The sequence below is a fragment of the Ornithodoros turicata genome, chromosome 5, assembly GCF_037126465.1.
Source record: "Ornithodoros turicata isolate Travis chromosome 5, ASM3712646v1, whole genome shotgun sequence".
NCBI classification, from domain to species: domain Eukaryota; kingdom Metazoa; phylum Arthropoda; class Arachnida; order Ixodida; family Argasidae; genus Ornithodoros; species Ornithodoros turicata.
In genome coordinates this window covers 29,958,029-29,984,602 of record NC_088205.1, presented here as the reverse complement: position 1 = coordinate 29,984,602, position 26,574 = coordinate 29,958,029, and the positions used below count along the sequence as shown (strand labels likewise).

The following is a 26,574-nucleotide window of genomic DNA, read 5'->3' as shown; positions in this document are numbered from 1 at the left end:
GTGTGCTAACACAGTGATCTTCCTCTGACTTTGTGATCAAGAAGGTCTCCAGAATTTCCCGAGCGACGCGCGTTTTGAACCCACCCTCTATTGTGGTATTATTCAATAGCAGGGAGCAGCCACAGGTCTTGCAGTGAAGAGCCAGGTGTCCTGATGGAGTGGTGCTCCGGATCGTTGACTGAGGAAATCAGCTATCCAAAGCAACGTTGTACGTGAGAGCGCAGCGCTGTATAAAGCATGTAAAATTGATGTATGACTAACGGTGTCGTATGCTCTCTTAACATCAAGAAATACCGCCGCCGAGATCTTCCTGCCTCGTCGTGCCTCTTCCACCGACGTGACCAAGTTGAGGACAGAATCTATCGAACTGCGGTGCCGTCGAAACCCAGCTTGCTCTTGAGGGAAGAAGGCACGGCTTTCGAGCCACCACTCAATTCTACGCAAGACCATTCTTTCCATAACTTTGCCCAGGTGAAACAGAAATTGGCTTTTTAGTAGCACAAGCTGAAATACTGGCGGATTGTCTCATTAAGTGCGATAAGGCAAACAAATGTAGGCGAGCGGTGGCGTTTTCCTTTATTTTTGATTTTTGTTCTCATCAAAAGCGCAATGGTGTCGTCTGCAAAGGGCGTCATTACAGTTGCATTAAAAGGCACTGCCGAATCTTCTGGCCATGGCTCAGGCACAGGAAGCAGATATGCTACACGTGTCATGAACGCAACTAGCGAACACCTTAAAGACTCCTCGCCGCAGAATAAGAGTCTCCCTTTCTATCCTCGAATGTTCCCCTTGCGTTGACATCCTTTCTGGAGCGATGTGTGTGTTTGCCTGTATCGTCTAATGAAGGCTCCTGAATGGTGTGCGGCTACTCTTCGCCCAGTTGGTCCGCTCATACAGTGTCACATCGACTGGACGGTACCCATTCGGGTGAATTTAGTCTTTTTTAATTTAATTCGTTTTCAGCCTGTGCGTCTGAAAGCGAAGAAAACGAGTCTGTCCCTGACGACAGGTATAGTATACAGACGAAAAATCGGGTGTCTTGACGCTCAGAGCGAAATTTGAGGGGGGCAGCGCCCCCCAGTGGAAAGTCAGGGGGGGGCAGCCGCCCCCCTCTGTCCCCACCTTCCGACGCCTCTGACTGTAACTGTACGTTGCTCGGGCATTGCAACATTTTCTACGCGTCAGTTCCCTATAGTGTCGTTCTGTCGGATCTTTAAATAGCATGCCGTTTTTCGTAACCAGGAATTTCACAAATTTTGTCATCTCATATACGCAGCCAGGCTTAGACTAACTCCCGCCCTGCTCGTCGGGAAAATTGTCTGCCTAACACAGCATAACTATATGCTTGGATCGTACAAGTGCTACAACAAAGTTTTTGAAGGTTACATTTATTCAGCTTTTTTTTTTCCTTAAAAGGTAGTTGAAAAGTAACTAAGCTACTGTAATGTGGTAACTGTAGCTGCAACTACTTATATTTCAAAAAGAATAACTCTAACTGTAACTCAGTTAAAATTTTTGCAGGCTAACCATAACTTTGTTACTTTTTTCTAGTAACTTATCCGTGACTGGTCCCATACACGTATAGGTAAGGGCGATACTCCATAGTCTACTAGCTGTCATAAGAAAATTTATTAACGCACCGATTGGCTGGTTGCGATGCTGGGACTTCCTTAACAACAACTACTATACAATAAATATACAACTACGATAGTCTACTATATTTCGTTGAAGTGCAAAGACCGGTTGAAAAAACAGAAGCGGTGACGAGGAGGGATTTCATTTCGTGTTATTTCGTATTTATTATCGTTCATGTAACCATAACTGAAACCTCCATATCATTAAACGGAACAATTTTATTTTTATTCCGTTTATATCGTTGCCCTGTGTGACAAGCTCACGACATAATACGGTAACAATCAAACCGGTAGTTGCGAAAATTATGTGCGCTCTATGTGAAGTGGTAGGAATATGGAGCCCATTCAAAGTCAACTCCCTCCCAGTACGTTACACTTTCAGAAAACTCCGCTTGCGGTGCTTGCCGGAGTTTATTCGGTTTTTCTCATCTTTTTTATTTTTTGTTATTCCATGTTTGCGCCGCGAAGCAACTGTGGCTCTCAGTGGCGTACAGACGTGGACAGATGGAGAGTGGACAACAGGAAGGAGTGGGAGGCAGGGGCGCCATCTTGTTTTATCTAGTCGGAGTTTCACCTTTGAAAATGCTCTTATTTCACGCCGCGGGTAAGGTCGATACGAATGTACTAATGAGATTAAGTTATTAATGGGGCGTTTAATAATTAACAGTAATTGTTAGACTTCCCCGAGAGGCATAAACACCGCGTCATTTTTTTTTTCCCCTCAAATAAGAGGGATGGATGGATCATAATGGGCTCCTTCGAAAAAAGGAAGTCGGAACATTTTTGGTAATTGCCCGGATTTTCCTTAAATCATCTTTCGGAGTTTGACACCATGAGATTTCTCTGTGTTAACGGTATTCACTTAAAGCTGTCAGGTTGTTTCAAACGGAAAGAAGACGATTAACGTGATCTTCGCAATAGATACTTAATGAGACAAGAAGAGTGATCTCTTTAAGGATGCAGAGTATTCCTTGCGCGTATAAACGTGTATGAACCATACCCTTCCCTCTGTACAGATTGGGCACTCGTCGTTACGAGCACGTTGATATGGAAGGAAACAGTCATGAACCAACAGCGTGGAAAAGTGACGCAAAAAAATGAAGCTTCAATAAATGCGTAGCGGAGGCGTATGTGTAGCACGTCTTCTCTTTTCGGCAGCCTCTGTGCTCGTTGTGGGACGGCGATCGCTTGCGACGACCCTATGCTTGGTAAAACCAACTGTTCCGCCTTAATCATACCTTCGGAGCGTCTAAAGATGGCAGCCTCTTACTCAGCTTCCTTTGTGGATGTCCTGTAAATTGTCTCTGTCGTCCCCTGAATGGATGAACGGCGCGGAGAGATGGGCCTCTATTCGGGACTTGTAACAGCTATATAGTCTGCAGTTTTTGTAGAACAGCCAAATAGAATGAGCAAGGGAGGTGAGAGGACAGTCTTGAATTAAAGGGACAGTCTGGAGGTGTCGACTGATGTACTGATTAAGGTTGTATTCCACTGTAAGTTACTTGTAGATGCCAATGTGCAAATTCTTATCGGTCAGGTCGTATCTTTTGAGATAAAAGAGAAAAACAAACGGCATGTCCACTTCCGGTTTCGGTCTCATGCTGACGTAAGTACGAGCTACCGCCCTCTGACGGATTTCAGAGTGGTGTACATCCACGATTGCGGATTCTTTCCATGTATGATAAAGCCTAAAAAAGCAGAGAAAAAACTGAAGATGGTTAGAGAAGGGGCAAATATCAGCGATACCTTTCGATACGATAACTCGAGAGGCCATATGAAACATAGCTGAACAAAAAGAAACACATACATTCCAAAAATCTCACATGTTTCCTTTCTACACGTGGGGTTTCATTAGCACTTTTTACGCTCAACGCAGTTTGGGATCTTGACTTGACCTCTCTCTCTCTCCCTCTCCAGTTTTCATTGACTAGATAATGTTTGAGGGCAAACGCTGGGAATATTTTTTGCCTCGTCTTAGTTGTCGTTTTATCGTTGTGTTACGTTGACGTTACATTTGTAGAAAGCATGGAGCCACATAGTAAGGCAAACAAACGGTTTAGAAATGCAAGTGCAAAGAGTAAACGAAATAAACACGCGTATGTATCCATAGAGAACCTTCGAAACCGAATGATCTCTACGATACAAAATGGCGGACATGCAACAGTAAAGAAAGCGCTACAGAAAGGAAACACACAGAGGGAAAAACGATTCCAGATGTGGGCCATGTTTCTTAATGCATGAACCTTAGCCAGTGAAAACAAGAGCGAACCACGTCGTCGTTCGAGCAGTGACATGAGAAGACACAGCGCCATTGTTATTCCTTTGTATAAGGGGAACCTTATGCGTGCAAACATGTGCTCAGCAAGAGACTACACAAAAGTACTAAGCCACTATGGACGGTGGGACGTTCTTGGACGGTCACTTGTTTTTCTTCTTTATTGCTTTTTTTACATGCTTGGCTAATTCTTCTTCTGTTTTGTTGTACTCCGTCATTCTTCGACGAAATATTGCCAGAAATATTGTTGACCATAGGTTTTTCGCTTGTTCGCTGTCCTGAGGCTGTAACACACGCACAGACGAGCGCAATACGAGCCTCAGGGTAACAAAGAACATCATTCCTAGGCGCCCTGAGGCTTGTTCGTTTGGGTGTGTGTTCCAGCCTCAGGACAGTTTCTTTCAATCATATTCACCGGATGCCATCGCCTCGTCCTGTGTTATATGCATCTGTGTGTGTATGAGCAAGCATGTGTGAGAAAATGTCAAGAGAGAGAGCGAGTGTGTGTCCCGTTTGTAGAATGAGGTCCCTTGGCAAGTCGTCGGTAAATCGCGCCATCGTAGCGTATAGTGGTTAGCGTACTTAACCAGCAATCAACCGGTGCGTGCTTCAATATTTGCCGCTCAGAGTTGTGCGTTGGAGTCAGTCTATTAGGACCATGTAATTCACTGTGCGGTAATTCACTACGTGAACCGGTGATTTTGGATTTGACCGATAGTTGTTGGAGGAAAATTTAATATAACATACAAGTGTGAATAGGACAATTAGTACAGCAAACAAACAGCAATAGCAACAGCCGATAGTTATCGCGAAAGTGGGGGTGTTGGGGTTCTCTTTTATATTTATTTTTCATGGGGGGGGGGGGTCTGTTTATGGGAGTAGCCGAATTTGTCCTGTGACGAATTCAATCTCTCCCTAGTATTTTCAACATCAACATCAACTTGCCTCTGTCTGGATTCTTCTTCTCCTTCTTTTTTTTCTTTTTTTTTTTCGACGACGACCACATTTCAAACAAATATAAGCTAAGTTCAAGCAATAGGAGAAGCACAAGGGCCATATAGTTGACGTAAACTTCATAAAGGCCTCAACTACCAGTCTCTTTTCCCGAAGGAAGCGTCACGACATACCGGAGGCAGAGAGTCCAAAAGTTGTATCCCCTACGTTATCAACGAATGAAGACTCAAAATTTTATCATTCTGAATGGTCATGGGCCCCGATTTAGTAATAGTACTTTTCGAGTGAGCGGAGCTTCTGCTAGCTGTGGCACCACCACCACAAACATTATTCTAGTGAGTACAGTAAGATCGTCATTGTTGTAGGTTGATGGAACACGTAACACGTCATAAAACGACCGTCTGCCATTGTCATGCTCTTCCTCATTCTCGATGTGAATTCCACAATACCTGCCACGACCAAACAACACTGCCTTCACTATACTGCCCTTGTCTCAGGTAACCTTTTCAGTGACTTCCATCTTCCGACCAAATGACGATGAATCTCTGACGACGTGGCGATGGAACCGTTCCGTCCACGTGACTTCGAACTTCCGGTCCGTACTTTCGGCGGGGCTGTGTAGTGGCTTGCTGTCGCTGAACGATTTGTTGAGGTAGAATTGGCGTATGTCCGCAACGTAACGTAAGCATTAAAAAATACATAGCTGATCCATGAGCCTCGTGAAATAGGTGCAAGTTCTGTAGTGGGTGGCAGCGTATCGCGTGGAGAACTTCTGAAATGCGCGGAATCGGCGGGCGCCTATGTTCCTCGAACTTCACCGAAGGTCAGAACGGCATGGATGTGCAGTGTATAACATTATTGTAGGTAATAATGCGTTATAACAAGCTGGTCAAAGTCAAAGTCTAAACTGTGCTGGTCACGTGCTGTTAATCCCATTACGACGGCTATGCATTGTATGTTCGTAGCCAAGGAGGAAGAAATTAGTTAAAATTGGAGAAGTACGTCTATGTATGTACCTGCCTCGTCTACCACTCTTGATTTCACACACGTAACATGAAAAACGGTTAGGAGCAACTAATATTTATTCGAACAAGAACTTTCGTGAAAGAGACTGCACTTCTTCAGGTTCATGTCCTGAAGAAGTGCAGTCTCTTGCACGAAAGTTCTTGTTCGAATAAATATTAGTTGCTCCTAACCGTTTTTCACGTGTGATTCCCTCTTCGTGGGCTCCTTGACAGTGTTTTATTTTTTTCCCCTTTTCGACGTACTCTTGATTTCCTATAATTTTGCTCATTCCCACTATGAAGGTTAGTACGTATAGCCATGGTTGAATGTTTCGTCATGCTATATTCAGTTTATTCACAAGACGCGTTTTCGTCTCACACCCTTCCCCATTGTACTATAGTACAATACACATAGGGTGTTTTTTTATTAGCCTTTACAGAAATTTTATTAAAAAAGCCATGAGAGCAGCGTAGATGCCCTTTTTCCAGTTGACTTCTACGCCCAGGCGGACATCCTCTGGAAGATAGTATGTAACTACAAGATGGCTAATTACCTGAAATTAATTAATTAATTCTTAGGGAATTTCGTGCAAAAGCGAGATAACAGAACGGGAGACAATCCTCGTTGAAATCCATTCTATCTTTTAAAAATCAACAAAGGAACGCGTGCCATGCATTTCGGTATGCAAATGAGCCGAAACCGAAAAAGCGCGCCTGAGAAGCGAATCACCCTCGCCGACGGAGGCTTGTCTGGCCAGCTGAGCGGCACCTACTCCAATCATCTCCATCGCTCCAAATCACGTGGACCTCTGACGTGAAATGAGTGCTGTACTCAGTGCGTTCCCGGTCGCCGCGGTTTCGGTTTTGGCGCATTGGCATATCAAAATTCGGGAATTGATATATTAACGCACGTGCGTGTTTTAGGATTTCTTAAACGTGGAATGGCTGGCAACTAGGATAGTCTCTCAATCTGCTATCTCGCTTTTGCACGAAAATTTCCTAATTAAAAAGTTGCTTAATGAAGTTTAGATAATTAGTCGCAATTTTAGTTGCACACTTTCTTCGAGGGCATGTCCGCCTGGCCGCAGAGCTCAACTGCAAAAAAGACATCTGTGGTGCTGTCATAGCTTTTTCTATAAAAATTCTGTAAAGGCTAAAAAAGAACACCCTGTATAATATCAGAAGATGTATTATGAGCTTGTGGGACAAGAAAGGGACGATACGATACAGGGGCTTAAAGCCAGCAAATGAACTATTTAATGAGGACAGGGACACCCGGGTACAAGCACAGAACGGACAAAAGCGGACAGAAGCAAGTCCCGCAGCGCCCTATGCATCCTTCACGTTGTTTGCTCATGCATGTAGCGCGTGTGGGTGGTATTATGTCTGAGAGATTTACATTTGAATGTATGCATATGTGCATATTAGGCACCGTGCGAGCTGAAAGGCGTGACATAAAAAACATGTTGTACTTCAGGGTAGTTAATAAATAGTTTGTTATTATTTTATACTTAAAGTATTTAGCACCTGCAGGCTTTTTACTGTACTTACAGTGCATATTACAGCAAGTACATAGTGCTTTACTTGAAGTACTTTTCATGGTACTTTGCCCATCACTGCAGGTAATCGACTACAACATCGTATAACCATGTTCAAAATAATCTGCCTTCTAGTGTTTGTAAATGATTCACCAGGCGACGTCCTCGTTTTTATTCCCGTGTCCATCGCAAAGGCCGGAAGGAGGTACAAAGGAATAAAACCGAATTTATTCCAAAAGATAATTCATTAACTAAGTGCGCCACTTCGACTGCCCTTTTGTACAGTTGAGCTCTGGTGACCGAGCACAGCGGAAGTGTCCGGCTGATGATGGAGTCTACCTACGGTGTCTCAATTTACCTGCTCTAACACAACAGGGCCCGCGACATTATCCAATACCGTAGCAGGAGGTGGGCAAATCTAGTGCTCGAATTTTCACTCAGTAAAGCACCCAAGGGACCCTTCAGTGAGTCGTTATCGCTGTACTGCGTGCTACATGTCTGCAGCGCCTCAGGAAGTGCTGTGGAGGAACACGCAGGTTGCCTCGGAAATGGCGATGTATGGATCCCGGCTGGAGAGCTACCAAGCGGCATTCGGCGGCGTTGTAAGATATCTGGGCCGTGGGCCTTACTGAAGAAACCCCGAGACAGGGACAGAAAAAAAGCGGACAGACACAATGAAGTCTATCAGTATAGGAATTTTGCCGTCCCATATCTATTGCAATCTCTACTCAGGTTATTCTTTTTGCGTAAATAAATGCACGTACGCTCCCGACTCACTTTCGTCTCCGACTACGGTGACGCTACAAATGCACATAGGAAAAGAGGGAAAGTTTTAAAAAACTTAGTTTAGTGACGGAGTCAACATCGAGATGGTGAGAGGAAATAATGCACTGCGCGACACGCACATCCTCCTTTCAGGAAGTTCGCCACAAGCTCAGAAGACTCCGTTTGGTAATTATCCTTATAATAACACATATAGGGGCTTTCGTGAACATGTTGAAGTATCCAACGAGCAGAAGAATCCAACCGTGGATCCTTCTGCTCGTTGGATCCTTCTGCACCTTTGGATCCTTCGGCTCGTTGGAACCTTCCTCACAGTCGATTATATGTCGGAGGATGTCCTCATTTAATGAGGACAGGGACACCCGGATACAAGCACAGAACGGACAAAGTCCCGCAGCGCCCTATATGGATGGAGGGAGCACAGTGGGGGATGGACAGCAGGTTTTGGGCCGCCTCTGTGTTGTGTCGTCCCTTTTCTGTCCCTCAAGCTCAAGGTTCGTTCCATTTTCTCTATATGTTCTCAGTTTTATCGAGTAAGTATAAGCTACGTGAGTTAAGTAGTTTAAGTGAATACTGTGTAATTATCTGTCTGTGAAGTCAATGCTACTATGAATAGCCCAATTGAAACGACCGTTTCGCGCTATGAACACAGTCTGGGACAAATTTAGTAGACACTGCACATAGTTCTTGCTCCTGTATTGCCGAATGATCTGCCTGCCGTTGTGGTGACATGTTATTCGGGAGGGGGGGGGGGGGACCCTGAGTCCAGGGCTGGCTTCACAGGGAACTGTGCCAACCTTTGTCATACAGCGTCGGAGAAAACACCTACACAACACAGCCGGTGCCGGGATGCGAACCAGTGCATACAGTGCGAACCTGAAGTTCAGTTTCCAAACGCCCTTTGCGGTACCGTACGAAAGTCAGCTATTGCGGTCGCTCCTGGACGAGTGAAATCCACAAAACGTCACCCGCGCCGAGGGAGGAGTGTCAAGCAGTCACGCGGAACTATTTTCAGCTGTAAATTGCACGCTGGGGAAGTGCGATACGACGTAATCGAAGCTCCTGTCGCATGTGGTCGATACTCGAGAAGCACAAAAGCGAATAAGAAAGAAGAGGAAGCAGGAGGAAGTTCAGACAGAAAAAGAGGAGGAAGAATACCTCATAAGATGACCTGACATCAAGGCATCCAGCGCACTCTAAAAACAGAGCTTCGCCTACGCAATACGTTGAAATTGCCCGGAGTGATACAGTTACATGTCACCCGATTTGTGGAAAGCGCGGGGCGGACGCCTTTTTGTGAATATTATCAAAACTGCATACGTGTCACAAAATGGCGTACCTTTCCCGTTTTCAACAAATCAAGGGGGAGAACTATGTGATTCGGGATGATTGTTTGGCTACACTCTAAAAACAGAGCTTCACCGCATTGCACGCTCCTAGCCAACAACCATCATCCCGAATGACAACGATCTCTCCCTCGATTGATGAAAACGGGGGGCGTACGCCATCTTTGTGGCAATTGTGAATCGCATTATGGCACAAAAATGGCGTACGCCATCCGTTTTCAGCAAATCGTTGGAAAGAACGATGTCACTCGGGATGATGGTTGGCCAGGAGCGTGCTATGTGGTGAAGTTCAAGCTACCTCGACACCCCCCCCCCCCCCCCTCATTTTTAAGAGTGTAAGAGTGTGTTATGCGGTGAAGTTCTGTTGTTAAAGCGCGAATGGGATCCGGTGAACGAAGCATGGCGCTTGCAATAATGTTTGGAAATGTTTTTATTCTCGATCTGGGGGGGGGGGGGGGGGTCTTTTCTCTTTGGAAGCAAAAACATTTTCTGCTTGAAAACGTCCTGACAATACAGATGGTTACGCCGTCTGTACTTCATAACTAGTGTTCTGGATTGTCATATTTAGCCGAAAAAATCTCAAAACGTACGCCATTTAAACAGCTAAGACAATTCGGATTTATCGGAACAACTCTGCTTTAGTGAGTTCCAGTAACCGAGAGGTAACCAAGAAAAGCCAGGCTTTCATGACTAGTTGACAAGCTTCGTTTCCTATGTAGAGGTCGTTTCGCGTCAAGGAAGGGTCAAGTAAGGGTACAAGAAAAAAGCTCTCTTGATTCAAATTTGTTGTGTAGCAGTCTTACTTAACAATGCACGAAACATCGGTGTAATACGCGGGTGAACTCCATCCTGTCTATAGTGACGCCTCGACATCGGAGCCACTGAATCAGGTACCCTATATTTAGAGACTCTACTCGACATGAAGGGTGTGGCGTCCATGACCGGCTACTCCAGTTGTCGTGATTGGGAGAGGGAATAAAATAAATGAAATAATGGGGGAGACGCCAGAAATCACACTCATGGTCGGAGTAAATACGCTAACCTGGTGTCTACCGGACTCGGAGATGTTTTATAGCAGGCCAGGTGCTCAGGAGTATATGGCTACGTCAAAAGGTCCGCTGTCTAGTCAGGCAAAGCGTGCCTAAAGATGCTGTCGATGCTGACGATACCGTCGGCAAGACGAGAAATATGTCATGTGTCCTCGACAGACCCACACATTCCCCAGTCGGGGACGTTCGCCTTCCGTGTTCCTGTCCCTACAACCTCCTCAAGTTGAAGGAAATGATACCATCAACTTCCTGTAGTGGTCGTCTGCTGGCACGTTTATGCAAAGTCGGAAGCCGTGGTAAGCGGGCTCAGAAGAGGTGGTGATAAGGCAACACCACAAGAGACAGCTCTAGGTCAAGCTGGTGCAAAAGAGTGCGCAGCCTCGCCAGGGGACCGTTGTTCTTCAGCCACTGGCGACATATAGGATCAGCATGCACACATCGTCAGACTTAATGGAATATATGTGCGGAGTGGAACGTTTTGGATGTGTCCGACGCGCCACAACATCGGCTTCGTCATGTCCAGCAGGTACGCACCGTGGCCTGGTTCCCACTGAAAGACTGGCATGTTCAGCCTCCACAACGTTCCGATACCAGGATGTACTGATTACTGGGTCTATGCGACTGTGAGTTCCCTCGGATGCGAGTGACCGAGAGCAGTTGAACATCAATGGTTGAAGTGCGAGGTCTTTTGAGGTCTTTTGCAAGGTCTTTTGAGAACGTGTCGTGTTGTCTTTTTTCTGTTCCGTGTCTCTGGTTTATCGTCGTTTTTAGCAGTTGAACCGCGCTTCAGGTACGACGGAGGCACAGGCGTATCTATTGTGGAAATATTCGCGAGATGACCATGCAACTGTCCATACTAAGTATTTAGTGCTTCTATCAACTGCCACTGAACACAGCAGGTACACGTTTTCCCTGGTAGATCTATAGGAGGAAATGGTGATTCTGGTCTTCATATACGGCTACGGTTATGGCACCAGAGAAGCCTGATGGAAGGTGAACTACAGCTTGAACAATGTAGTGCCGCGTGGACAGGCTAAAGAAATGTCAAAGCGACTCCTAGATGTGAGCGGCTGCCACGGTGTATACGCATTTTCTCCTTTAATGCTTGCTTTTTTGTTTCTTCGTTGTAAAAAATAATAGAGAAGACACCTCGGTTGTACGCGGCCGGCCTTCTGACACGGCACTCAATTATTCTTCCAGTTGTGCCCGAACGCAGCAAATAAGCCGCTTTCATTCGGTAGCCTTGCGAGTCTTAACTTATGAGTACGGTATCGTCCAATACATGTGCGCACAGCAAGCGGCCTCTCTAGGAAACGGAGCAAAGACTGCAGTTTCTGATCGATATGCGAGATGGTTGCGTGCAAGCGAGAGCGAATCTAAGCGATTATATAGAGACACATTTTCAAATAGCGCAAACCTGAAATGTTCTAATTGTACGCAATGTATGCAGGACATGGCAGTTATTTTCCTCATCCCTGCCCATCAAATCCTCATCATCCCAAAGGGATGCTGCTGTCATCTCAAATATTTTCTCGACCCAGTGGCATAGCCACTGGTGGGTGATTTCAGGGGATTTAACCCCCCTTAGGAATCGTACCTTTGATGGTGCATTTGAGAGAGGGAAAAGGGATGATATCCTCCTCCCCATGTAAGGTGGAACCCCTCCCTTTTTTTTTTCTCCCTAGGCTACTGTCTCGACCGCTAGGACAATAGAAACTTAGATGCTGAGTGTCTGGCAAGGCAACCCATGAAGAGGGAAGCTGTATTGTCGGCAGCTGTAAACTCTGTAGTCTGTTGTGCCGTTGACGCTGTGTATTAGGCTCATAGTCTACACTCTTAAAAAATAGCTTCACCACGTAACACGCCGAAAAGGCACAACCATTGCGCAGAATGGTACCGCTATCTCTCCCTTATTTGTGGGAATTATGAGGCGTACACCTCTTGGTGACAATTAACACAGTTGTATAAGTGTCATAAAAAGGTGTGCGCCTCCCTTATCCGAGGTGATGGTTTTCCAGGAGCATGTTATGCGGTGAAGTTCCAGTACTTCCTTTGTTTTTAAAGTGCAAGTGCGTGTTCCCTGTGCTTTCTTTGCGCGTGTTCCGTTATTCGTTAATTTTGTGTTGCATGTGCAGTCGTATAGGATGCTGTGAGGAGAAGCTTGTGCAGGATGAGGGCGAGGAGTGCTGTTTGTATAGGTCGCAGTCTTCTTTATCCTCTCTCTCTCTCTCTTTCCTCATTTTCCTTTTCTTTTTCTTTCTTTTTTTTTTGTCGTTGTTGTCGTTCAAGTCAGACCAAGTCAAGTTTTCTCTTCTTTACGAGCGTACTACACATGCAGGGCATGAAAAGAATCCTACATAACTATCATAAGATCCTAAATCATAACCCTAAATCCTACATTTTTTTTTGTGACACATTTAATATGATCCCGTAGATAGCGGTTGGTACGAGACGTCAGGTCTTGGTCCTTGACCTCCGACCGGGCAAGTAATCAATAAAACTTTCATACGCTTTTCTGAATATGATCTCCTTTCTGTATTTCAATTTCTCAAAGGTATCAAATTACAGTTGTCCTATACCATCCTCCATAGACTCTGGCCTTCCGTCGGGGCTATCGATCATCAGATAGCCTGGGGCCTATTCCACTTTGGAAGAAGTTAACCGCAATCTAGAACAGACCACCGAGACCAAGGGACGATATCATACATTGCCTCCGCTCAGGCATCAGCAACCTTCCATCACCGAAGCAATCAGTGCACGCGCGGAACACGCGCGCCCGTGCGAACTATCGCTCGCGTCGCATCTACCCTGCAGGCGTTGTTCGACGACGCGGCTTTTGCTGCAAGCACGCAACAAGCACCGGACGAAAGAGAGAGGCGGGAGAGGTAAACAGCCGTGTGTGTCGCCGTCGACCGACGGAAAACCTCGCGCACGCGCCAACTCGGCAGTCGCGCGCGCGCCGCATGGCTCCTCCCTGACCGGCGTTACGGTAGTGACGTCACTGTACTGCGAGGCCAATGGGTGTCTGGGCGTTGGTAGCCCGCCCTCGGCGCCGCGAGCGCCCTCGGCTCGGCAACGCATTGTGAGCGGGAGACAAAGTGGTCGGTCCCATTCTCTCCTGCGCGCCCGGTCACCGAGCGTTAAAGGAGCGCCGTTTTTTGTTTTTCTATGTGTGTGTTGTTTGCTTTGGGTGATCGTCGCCAGTGTGTGGTGTGAGTGTGCGTCTTCGTCGCGGGTCTCGTCCGAGGATCTCCGCCGCTCGCCGCCTGCTTCATGGTCACACTGTAAGTCCATCCATAACTCAAAACATATTATTATGCCGAGCTGACGTACTCGCGTCACGTTGCCCGAATCATTCCGTCCACGTTTACGGCCAGCAGTCTGAAGCTGTGTCGGTCCCTGCCGAGATGATACTATCTCGGCGGTTGTCAACAGCGTGTTTCATTGTGGAGTTCGGTATGCCATACGTCGAAAAAGACATACATACTCTACATGCCGTGCACATATCGCCGAGGGAGACAAGTCCCCGTTCGCCGAAGACATATCGTTCTGTAGCGCGGCGTTCACGATTCTCCTTTAAACCTGTACGTTGTAGTGGATAATCAGACAGTAGCTTTGTCATTGCAATCTATTCATCGTGTAGGAGTACCACCCATTTAAAGGGAATTGTGATGCAGATGAACGATAGCTTTCCACTAATGCGGGGGCGGTCTTCCTCCTCTCCCCCTGGCCAGCTCCGCACGGTAGCCACCGGGCGCGTCGCGTTATTATCTTGTCACGGTCAGTATGTATACACACCTGTGGCTCAGCCGGAACCACCCATCGACGTCTGCAAAGACGCATCGTCGACGACTGCCTGTGTTTTCCGTAACCTGTTCATCACGTGTCTGCAGATGGGTTATAAACTCTTGACTACATGTTCGTTGGTTTCGTGCGTGAATCCTTCTCTTGTATCTCAGCAAGACCTGGCAGTGCCCCCCGGAGGGTTCCAAATCTTCGTAAATGTAGGCAGAGTTTCCCATGAAGTCGGCCCAGCTCGATAAACAAGGATCACTTTCTGTTGTATTACACGACCGCGTACACACATACCTGCGCAGTATTGAAGGAAAGACTACGCGTATAGTTGCCAGGAGTGTTTGGTGCTAGACCGAAATTTAAACGGTAGATAAATACTCGCGCGAGCACATTCCGTGTAATCTAGTTCTATGAAGAGGAGAACTGTTTCACACTATCCTATACATAAGACACGCGCGGTGTGACCTCTGACGGTGGCCAGCCGGCAATTCATACCGGTGTTTATATCAGTAATGATTGGCTTGCGTACGATCTCTTCCTTGTTCAACGTGTTCCAGCGTACCAAGGATAAAAAAAAGGAAAGAAAAAACGAATGTGTCAACTTGTCTTCAGTGCGCGCAGCAAGTGACGACGTCCCCTCAATTGTGTGTTAGCACTGTCAATTTCTCTATGGGAGGTCATGTCACCCTCCTTATAGGTAGCATATGTGCGTCTCTTTATAAAACTTCATAAAACCTTCGTGAAGAGGAAAGCACTTTGAATAGATGTGAAATCTTGCAACCGACGTGAGGACCCACCCAGAGGCAGCACAATGGACAAAAAAAAAAGCAACATCTAGAAAAAAAGAAACATTGCGTAGGCGCTATAGTTTAGTGATAATCTAATAAGTAGTTTCAGCGTTGTTGCGATCTGCCAGCAACGCGCTCCTGCTGGTTTAACCGTCACCGCGGCTCTCCGGGTTGCTCGCTTCCTCTTTTAGGGCTGTTGCCTCCGTGCACGGGACATATATTCCTACCACCGGCCAGTTGCAGTCCGACTCCCCTTCTTCCCTGTTCGTCCCCCCGTCAAGTGACGTCGTCCAGACGCGAGCCAGTTCCGTGAAACAGGAATTCGGGGAACGAAGGAAATAGGGTGGTGACACAGCTGTGCAGCACCCTGCCCTGACTCCTTACTTTTTGAACTCTCACTCTGCGCTCTTTCCTGAATGATTGCATGTCACGTTGCCATATGCCTATACAAGTGCACAGTGATGTCGGTACATTGTGTGGTAATACTACATTTACGCATTTATTTCTATCGAAGCGCGCGAGATGCTCCAATAATCCCTATATTGTAATGCTTTTATATTTGTCATAGTGATTAACACAGGTCCCACCGAAGTGATAACTCCACGGTATCTCGCGAAAATGCCGTCCCACGAACTTTTCTTCACAAACGTGGTGCGCAGTTATTCGCAACGAAAAAACCCGAGATGGAGACGACAACAGAAAAGGACAAAACAGGAATAAGGACTGAAACCAGGGAGACACCGAGAGGAACATGTGGCACGAAGCTTGCGTGGGGAATGTTCTTATCGGCCCCATAGTCTCGGGTTCCTTCGTTACGGACCTATGCCACCAGCTCGCCTGCTTTACAACCATTGTTTCAACGGCGGTTATTTTTTATTTATTTTTTCGACGGGGGTACTGTTCCTAACGTATTAAGTGACGGACCACACTGGGCTTTGGCGCGTCCGTGCACACTTCGTCATGCAGACAGTATGGGTGAAGGGTACACATTCCAGACGTACTAATAATGGAAGACAGCGCCAAAATTTGGCAACCACTCTAAAGTCAGTTCTATTTTCATCATTGAACGCCTATTGAAGACCGCTCTGCACTGCAGAAATGTCACCCGTTTCGAAAAATATTGTCTATTCGAGCAGCTAGAACCAAATTTCCAATTAGCTTCGCTGTAAGGGCCTATCTATTTTCGCATGTAGTTTTTCTATTTTTTACTCTCGATATATTTTTTACTAATACGTGTAGTGAGTGCCTTATCACTGAAGGGCGTCGCGGGCATTGAGGTCCCGTATGACGTTTCTTCCTCTGCTTGAATGATAATGCCGTGGGGAATAAAACGTTGCATGCTTTGCGTGGGAAATTCCACGTTTCTGCTTGCGCATTATTCCAAACTGGAAAGAACAAAGTGTACGTGTTACAAGGATTTTTCGCTTAATACATCGTAGGGTATAATAATATTCGAATAACAACAACAAAATGGAGCGAATAACTTTATTGCTGTAAAGTAACTGTTCTGAGGCTGGAATAAACAAACTGACAGACACAACACAAGCCTCAAGGTTCTATCTTTCATGTTCGGAAGTTATGGTTGTGCTCATGTTATAACATCCATGTATAGCCAGTACGGTAAAAATTTGTAATGTAATGCATAATATGTGCACTTCTTCCAACCCCTGCGATAGGCGAAGTGATATGTGGCGTCATTCGCGGTATCATTTCACTACGCAAGCTCGGAGTTCTAGGCAGACTGCCCGGTGGCGCTTGGATTATCGCTCCATCGCCACACCTTCCTTGGCTTAGAGTAACGAATACAGCCCATGTTGCGTAGTATACAATGGACACCATAGCAGTATTCAAGCGAAAGACGGAGAGTTTCCTCACGCCATCCTCATGATTTAGTTGCTGTTGTTCTTTCTACCTGTATTTTATCGCTGTAAGGCAGTGTATTGTTTGGAACACGGCATACAAAATTTCTTCGTGTCTTACCTAAATTTGACGAGAGTTTTCATACGTCAATGGACAAAATATAAAAACGCCGTCAAATCCACAAAGGAGATAGTCAGAATCCAATTCAAACGGTTAGGAGCATCTATAGTTTCAATGAATCTGCTCTTCATCAGTGCACTTTATATGGTGAAGTGCAGAAAGTTTTCATAGTTAAATGTAATAAGAAATCACTAGCACCCGGGATGTCTCTCTTCGGTTTAATACAACCATAAAGTATACTGCAGACGTTTTTTTTTTTTTTGTTTTTTTTTTTCTCCTCGCCCGTTCGTGAAATATTTTGTCTATACGCTACCCGCTATACGAAGCAGTGTGATCTGCACTCCGCTGCGCAACCGCAGCAGCGAAGTTGCTTCTAAAACTAACGCTTCTGCTTAGGTGTCAAGCTATACCTGAGCAGGATTCACTTACAATAGTGCAGATATGGCCACGTTGCTTCGGTGTTCACCTGTTTGGAATCTGAACCCATGGCATACGCCGGCTCCTCTTTCTGTATAGCGCTGCCTTTGTCATGTGAATAATGCAAAGTGAAACGCAGTGGACGTCGTTTATGGAAGTAGCGGGTGCAACCGCTTATTGTTTTTCGTGGAAACCGTACCACCTGCATAGAATGTTTACGTATACCTGTGTACTGTAAGCACTTTACCGCAATTAACGCGGTGTGAAAAGGTGGTAACCGCTATAGTTACCACCTAGGTCAACATCGCGTCTGATAAAGGGTGTAAAATGGTGGTAAAATCAATTATCATATATCCAAATTGCTATAAAAAGGCGTACGCCCCCTTCGCTCACCGAATCAGGAGCGGTAACCCTATCGTTCGTGGCAATGGAATTGGTGGACAACGTGCTATCGGTGAAGTTCTGGCATGGTGAAGTTCTGTTTTGAGAGTGAGCTAGCAGGTAGAACATTGCAACCTTTTAGGCACAACATATGCGACAACTATTACCTCTTAAAAGGTGTAACTGCTCCACCCTTTTGTCTTGGAGTGTAGGGTCTGACTTCGTGAAGCTTGTCGGTCGGACGTTTTCCGTCACGCTGCCCGCTGTTAAAAGTATTACATCCATTCACACCACTCTGTTTGTCTCCATATCGTTGTACAACTGATGCAGTATACACTGTTACGGTATGTACCATATGCAGTTGCTTCGGTGGTAAACAGAGCCGCGGCGCACCGGCAGTGCAGGTTGTTACAGTTTTTACGAGCCTTAAAAAAGGTTCCAAAAAAGGTCACGTATATTATACGTGACCCGCAGGGCCTCTTAAGAGGTCTCCGTGAAATATTGAAACATACACAGCCGTACGAACAACATATGCTTTGTACAACAACGTACAGCATACAACATATGCTTCACAAGGTGTCGGCCCGAATGCCCAATGCGAATCACGCCATGGAGATATATTGTAGCTGCATGGTCAAGAGACAGTGATTTACTTTATCACTTTTTATTTCGTGACACGTTACAACATGGGGAAGTGTCCAAATAAACTCCGGAATCTAATCTTGTGTGATGTAATGTAAATTATGTGGTGAATACATCTTAGGCGTTTAATGACAAAATATGATGTCTGTATGCTGATAGGTAAACACGTTTCTTGATAATGAATGACAATTCGTGGTTTTACATTTCTTGGATTGCTGTGATCGTATACGAATCCACTCCAAGAGCACCTAAACTTAAGTGTATTGAAAAGCTGCTCCTGATCGAAGATCCGCGCACCGATTAGTTCGTCTGTGCATTCAAAAGGACAGGTTAGACTAATCGGGTGTTCCATTACAATTCTTCCTTGTTAACCGAAGGACAAGAGCACAAAGGCAACGGATTTCTCTTATTTACTTTAACTGAGAAGGCAATAAAAAATATAAAGTGTAGAACATGCAGGTAGGCATCAAACATTTGCTGTGATATTACTCTTCAGAATGTTTACCGACTTGAGCATCGCTGCCAGGGGCTATCGATTGGCCGTTTTCCGTCCCCTCGGATCCATAGTAGTGTCATAATTCATAAATCACGTGTCCCGTCTAACCGCTATAATACCTGAAGGGCAGGCCTCCAATTATCATTATCATCACATTTGCGTGTGCGGTATTTGCATGTCTGACACGTCGAATTAGGTCACAGATCGCCCTTCGTCTTCTATCGTTTCGGTTTCTACGTGCGTTATAAACCTAACCTATTGTTTGGAACATTTAATTAAACGATTGGGACGTCATTGCTAATAGTAACACTGAAGCCGTCGCAAATCCACGCGCACGCCATTTTTTTCTATTTTCGTTTCGTTATTTTTTTTCTTTTGTTTTCAGCTAAGTGGCCACTGCGAGTTGCGGAGTCAAGTTTTTGCCTTCGTACATCCTGTCAAACGCGTACCATAATTACCTAATTCTGCATTACTGCATGCATGCGTAGAGACGTTTAATGTCGACATCCTTTCAGATTAGATAAGTTAAGAAACAGATGGCGTTTCAGTTTCAATTATTTATCCTCCGATTGCAGGCAGCCCTGACGGAAACAGTAATCGTATTGGCATACTCCCGCTTCTTTCTTGAAATACCTATAAATCAGCCACTTCGTCAGAGCTGTGGCGTGTCATATTGGTGTCATCGGTGTATATTAATGGTGCGATATAACTCACAGCCCTCGTCTCTCGACAGCGTGCTAGGCGAGCAAATAAAGGGACCATCCTTACACACGTGCGCGTCCACCTGTGAGTGTATTTGCGCACAATGAATGCTGCGTCGCGGCGTGTGTTCCATTCTTTCAGTACACATAGTATAGCGCTCTCGTAGTCACAATCCGATCGTAAATCGTCCCTGAAATTACTTCTGGGAACCGCAACTCTATTTTGTTTGGCGTTGCCCCATTGTCGAAGCTCTGTTTGGAGTCTATTCTCTTGCTCGCTTTGTGATGGCTCGCAGCTGTCGCGCGCAGAGCCACCAGACAACGCTCTATATGCATAATAGGGAGGCTGCTTTTCCAATGAAGAGCTTTTCTATCGCTGGCAACATCGCTCCCTGCTTTCCTGCCGTCATTATTTGTGAGTTGAACCCTTTTAACGATTGCCTTCAGTAAGCTCTTTTTCGCACGATGTTTACTGTCTGCTTGTGGTACAAAATGGACACGTGTCGTCCGCCATGTTATGCGTTTCATCGTGTTGCTTCATTGAGCTTAAGCTGGTAACCTCACTAGCATCCATCGTGTCGCTTCATCCACGGAGTTGCTACGTGCACCCTGTCACCTTACCCACGTCTTCGTCACATCTACGGACATGCAGAATAGAAGGGAGGAGGACATGTAAAGGGTGGGGGTGTACGCGGAGAGGATGGTCGCTCGGAACTCTGAGGATCTGCTATCTGCATTCGTGCATTGCTGTAGGCAGAACATTTGTCCTTGTTAGGAGCGCGCGGTCCATAGAAGTGCACCTCCGCCAGGAAACATCACTGAAACACGGTTACGTTCGAGGGCCTATCCATGAGGCGGCGTACTAGCGCCTCGATGACCGTGCGCTGGGATGATCGATAGACAGACAGCCCCAGAGATCTTGGTGTTAATGGGCTGGTAGTAATCTTGGTCACAACTACTAGTTTAAAACGATCGTTCGATCATGTGCTTTGTTGAAAGTGGAAGACGCACGCCTTATGACGCTTACGCAATTATGCCCATCTTCACAAAAAGGCGTACTCTTTGTGCTTCCTGCAAACCAGGAATGGTTACAGGATCATTCGGTGCTATAGTTGGCCTTCAGCGTTTTATGTGGTGAAGTTCTGCTTTGGAGTGTACGGCTGCAAACATGCAAACCATACGAAACATTCAACAATAATGGCTTTTAATGTACGAACACACATCCACAACAGCTCATCGGTATGGCCCATGTCGTACCCGCTAGCGAAGCTATATATTCGCACTCCATTCAAAAGTAGCGCCCGCTATCGTCGCTACAATTTTGAGAAAATACCGCAGTACGTGACGTTTGGTGTCTGTTGTGTAACACCACACTCGCTCGCTGCTGTATAGAGTGAGGCGAGCTCTCCAATTTTTCAACGTGCAGCTCTGTGCAGAACACTCAGTAGGAGCCCGTAGAGGAGGGACATGATTGACAGCAGGTGCGAGCTAAAGCTTTACTGTTTCTGCACTCGAAAAGGGAACTTCGCCGCATTGCACGCTGTGCGCCAGCCATTGCGACGAACGATAAGATCATCGGTTGTCATTCGAAAAAGAGGGTTTGTGTCAATCATCATATATCCAAATCGACAGACAATTGACCCCTCTTTCTTCGAATCAGAAGTGATAATCACATAAACAGAGCTTCACCGCATAGCACGCTCCTAACCAACCTCCATCCCGAATGACATCGTACACTCTTAAAACTGAACTTCACCGCATACCACGTTCCTAACCAACCATCATCTCTAATGATATCGTTATCTGCCCTGATTTTTTTTTTTTTTAAACGGGAGGCGTACGCCTTTTCTGTGACAATTATGAACAGCATAAGTGTCACAAAAAAGGCGTACGCATCCCGTTTTCAACAAATCAGGGCAGATAACGATATCATTCGAGATTATGGTTGGCTAGGAGCGTGCTATGCGGTGAAATTCATTTTTAAGAGTGTACTGCCCCCTGATTTGTTAAAGACGGGAGGCGCACGCCTTATTGTGACACTTATGCAATAGTGATGTTAACTGTCATAAAAACGCGTATCGCTGCGTGCTTTCCTCAAATCAGGAGTGATTACGGTATCATTCTGTGCAATGCTTGGCCTTCACCGTGTTATGGGGTGACGTTCTGTTTTATGGGATGGTGTGTGAATGAAGGGTGGAAACACGTTTCCACGCGTTTTTTTTACGTTTGCACACGTCCTCTTACGCACAGATGTATTCATATGCTTCGTGCAGCGCAGAAGCTTTTCTCTGATAATGAAAACCCTAATGACGTGCTTCTGGTGCGTAAAAACGTGAGTTAGCGCACCTGGAACGATTTATTGTGATCGGTTCTCATTGTTATTACCATAATTTTATGTCTTCGTTGTCATTCTGAACCTGTTTGCATATTTACTATTCGAACCATGCCATGGTCATTCACTCTGACGACGTCATTAACTGGATGTGACGGAGGCCAAAGACCTGTTGAACTGACGAAAGTCGAAATGCCGTGAGAAACGTCACAGTTGTGCAGCTTAAAAGAATTGCGACACTTGGCGCAAAGTTAAGTGTAAAGTTGTAATGGCCCGGCGCATCAATGGAGAAGACGGTTATGTGCATCGATGTGATCCTGTAAGTGATACGCGTGCATGTGATAAAAGTTTTACGGCAAATGATGTACTAATCAGTGATTAAATATTGAAGAGGAAATAATAGAAACCGGCACCGCTAATACCGAAACCCATCCGGTTGTAACATCACGCTGAATGCGGGGCAGCCGCGGGAAATGTCACGTGCTTACGCGAACCAATAGTAACGACCGGGGCTCTTGCTTCTCAGATACCAGTGCTTCGTTCCTCTGTTTGTTCAATGGCTTGTGTCGCCGCCACATGGTTGGAAAAACAAATTTTCTTTTTTCTGCACTACTCTGGCACTACATGATGAAAGCGTCTCAGTCCCCATGTACGTTATGGAAGCGTCTCAGCCCCTTCACACGTGCACTCTGAAAACAAAAATTTTGCCGCAGAACTATAACTATACCACGTAACCAACTAAACGGACTATAGCACAGAACAATACTGTTTACCATTTCTGATTTGTGAAGAGCGCGGAGCGTAAACTTTTTTGTGACAACTCGATAAGTGTCGCAAAAGAAAAAAGAAAAAGGAAACGTAGGCCTTACGTGTTCAACAAATCAGAGAAGAGACCGATGTCCTTCAGGGTCATGGTTGGTTACACTCCGAAAAACAGAACGGGTACCACATAGAACGCTCTGCGCCAACCATTGTCATCACGAATGATAGGGTTGTCGCTTTTCGAAGGGAAGAGGGGTACGCCTTTTTGTGTCAGTTACGACATATCCAAATTGTCACAAAAAGGCGTACACCTCCTCTCTCTTTGAATCAGAAGCGATAACCCTACACACTAAAACTGAACTTCACCGCATAGCACGCTCCTAGCCAACCCTAATCTCGAATGATACCGTTATCTGCCACAGATTTATTGAAAATGGGAGGCGTACGCCTCTTTTGTGACACTTATGCTGTTCATAATTGTCACCAAAAAGGCGTACGCCTCCCGGTTTCAACAAATCAGGGCAATAACGGTGTCATTTGAGATGATGGTTGGCTAGGAGCGTGCTATGCGGTGAAGTTTTGTTTTGAGAGTGTAGGAGCGTCTTATGCCGTGAAGTTCTGTCTCATACGAATATATGTTTGGAGCGAATCTACATGAATGCACACGTGTTTTATTTCCACTGATTTGTTTTTAATATCCGTCATTTCTTCTTTGTTTGCTGGCTTCTCACGATACCTTCTCAGCTCCCGTCCAGGCTTCCAGCAAATTCCACTCGCCTCTTTGCCGCCCCCTATGGCAGGGATAATAATATATCGTAAAGGAGAGAGACAATAGCCCTTTTTGGCTGGGCTCGCTTTCCGTTGTAGCCTGCGCAGTGGTTGATAAACGGAGGCTCCTCCTCGTGGGTCACGATTCTTGGCCGGGGGACAAGCGGCTCTTAAACGGACGCTCGACCCCCGTAATAAATAGTTTGTTATTACAGTGAGCCATAGACGCGATAAATGGTAACGCGCCGCTGTAATCATAATAATACCGCCTCCTTCTTATAGAGTTGGTCGTAGAGGTCGTGCGGACCACTCTCTACTCTCTCGGTCGCGCCACACGATTCAACAGGGTCACATACCCACGGTGCCTATACATCGCATGCGGCACATAGTAACATAATTTGAATTGTGTCTACCGGTCGGAAGTTACTTTCTTCATTTGTATTTCACCTTAACCAGTTAACTTTCTTCGCGAAAATTTTAAATTCAAGAATGAGTGATTACAGCTGCAACGCAGTGGGCAAACGACCCAATGATTCGAAAAGGTGTCATATTTTACGCCATTCGATCAACAGATGCCTCTTAGCGACTTTCTATAAAAGGAGTAAAAGAAAACTTCGTCGACTATAGAAGTAGTAGATTGGATAGAACGAGAAAAACGTCCAAATCGTAAGTACATAGCTTTACAGACGCAGTTATTCTGTGTTTCTGGCTTTTTTCTTTCTTTTTCTATTTAGGAATAGCAAACATCGTGTATGGTAAGCCATTTATTTCCTTTTTTTTTTTTTCAACCATTAAACATATCCCCCTTCCGCTCGCAGTTATTCGTCCGTATTAGTAGTTTCTCGTGCATGTAAAAGGGGGACTTTACGTGATGTAAAAAAGTTATCGACAAAGCCGGTTCTCTACCTCACATGTGTCCTCTTTGTAGGACGCGAGTGACTGGTTGATTCGTGAGTCAGTGATAGATTGGTAACACGTGTGTTGGAGAAGCCAACGACATGCCACAACAGTGTGACCAACACCGGTAGTCTGGTAGCATCATCACCACCTATGACAGCAGGCCCGTGAAGTACAGGAGCGCGGATATAGGATTTTTTACTCCAAGCCAGGTAAACCACTAGGGAGACTGTTGACACCCATTTTGTGTATAAGACTCGTAGTGCCCATCGCACGTGGAAAACTGTCTGTTAAGTTGACTGCTATATTGCGAGGGTCTTTGGACGACCTCCGACCTAAACGCTTGTCGTGTGTACCGTTTCATTTCCACGTGTGCTTGTACTCATGGCACGCTGCCACTGGATGGTGTAAGAAGGCTGTGCTGGACGGGAGGGTGCGGTGGTGTGGCAGAAACCTTTGTTTCCTTTTCCTGAAATTGACGGCTTTTTCCACTATTCTTGGCGTATTACTTCACCAGTTTACCTCAAGACCTTCAGGCTCCCTTGAGTGGGACGGGAGGAGATTCCGTGGCGTTCAAGTCGTGTAATGAAATAGCTAAGGGGCCGTACTTTGCTTTCCACTAATTTAGACCCCCCGTCAAATCACGACCTCGTATTTTAATGACGCGAAAGCAGAAATTCAGCAGATTGACGATATCTACCTGCAAGCCTAATACAAGTAGGAGTATACCTCTTCGTATTACCAATAATAAATTCCGCATCCACGCTCGTTCTCCAGTTGAGACATCCATAAAAAAATGCGAGCACTACTCAGAAAAAAAAAGCATTAGAATGGTACACAAGGAAGCTCTATAGGCGTCAAGGCGTTAACGCACTTTACTAATGTACTTAATTTCTAGAAGCCCGCTGCCACGTTCTGAGAGAAGGCGTCTCTTGCTGTCCCCCGTTCCTGGGAAATGCGTCCCTGTCTTCCATTTCGCGAATTCCTGAGTGCAGCGATGCGCGAACCTTGGCGCGTATTGCGATCCATATGCATGCGGCACCTGACGGCAGGAAGCGAGCTCCTCCCAACACCTGTAGGGGTTCCTGTCGTCACTCTCTCTCTCTCTCTGCTTTATTGGACGACACGCGACACCTGTCACGGTGGTCACGATGTCACACAGACACCTTGACGGTTTCTTCTTCCTGTCCGTGTGCTTAGGCTGTGGGAGGTGTGCATCTTATATTGTGTATTCCACGGGCATCCTTACATCTTTTTGCTGCAGCTTTATACAATTTAAAAACAACTTTATTGCGCGATGATGAATGGGGAGTTATCCTATTTAATTTATCTCATTAGGTACATACGTTTCATTGATTGGGGGATATATTTATTAGAACAAAGGGAAAAAATGGGAGGAAATGTCAGCCAAACGACATGTCGACTTGGCTGCGAGGGCTCAGTGGTAAACTGAGGTTAGGGCTTCCGAATTTATTTCTTAGTAATATAAGCGATGTTAGTGTATAACACATCACAGACGTTGACGTATTGAATAGAGGAAAGGGGGGGGGCAAGCTGAAACATTTTATGAGAAAACCGTCCTAATTCGAAACGTACACTCTTGAAGCAGCATTATCTCGAATGACATCGTTATCTCCCCTGATTTGCTGGAAACGGGACGAGTACGCCATTTTTGTGACAATTATGAACTGCATAAGTGTCACGAAAAAGGCGTACGCCTCCCATTTTCAAGAAATAAGGGCAAAGAACGATGTCGTTCGGGGTGATGGTTGGCTAGGAGCGTGCTATGCGGTGAAGTTCATTTTTAAGAGTGTACTTGGATGTGCAGACGTTTCAGTGCACTAGAAGCGCTGTTGATCCCTCAGCATACTGTGGAATAAAAATGACGCGAATATTTCGTGACTATATGGCCAAAAACTTTTAATATGCAAGAGCTGGCAGAGTGCTTCAACGTGCCCCAACCTTGGGGCACGTAGCAACAGGTTGCGGATATGTTCAAACAATTGGGTATTGCATAAGGCAGGAATCAGGG

At 45.7% G+C, this 26,574-nt stretch overlaps 1 protein-coding gene across 7 annotated transcripts in view; it reads left to right on the top strand.

Annotated features, from left to right (window-relative positions):
• The window catches only part of LOC135394281 (transcription factor SOX-5-like), a 511,283-nt gene that overhangs the window by 348,065 nt on the left and 136,644 nt on the right, over positions 1-26,574 (top strand). Inside the window, exon 1 of one of the 7 annotated variants that reach the window (XM_064624958.1) lies at positions 13,690-13,867. The exons of 5 other annotated variants lie outside the window; for them this stretch is intronic. In XM_064624958.1, coding sequence (XP_064481028.1) covers positions 13,857-13,867 — 11 coding nt within the window. In that variant the 5' untranslated portion in view covers positions 13,690-13,856. Of the gene's footprint in view, positions 1-13,689; positions 13,868-20,129; positions 20,199-26,574 lie in introns of those variants that run through there. One more of the 7 variants, XM_064624961.1, reaches the window with a different exon arrangement.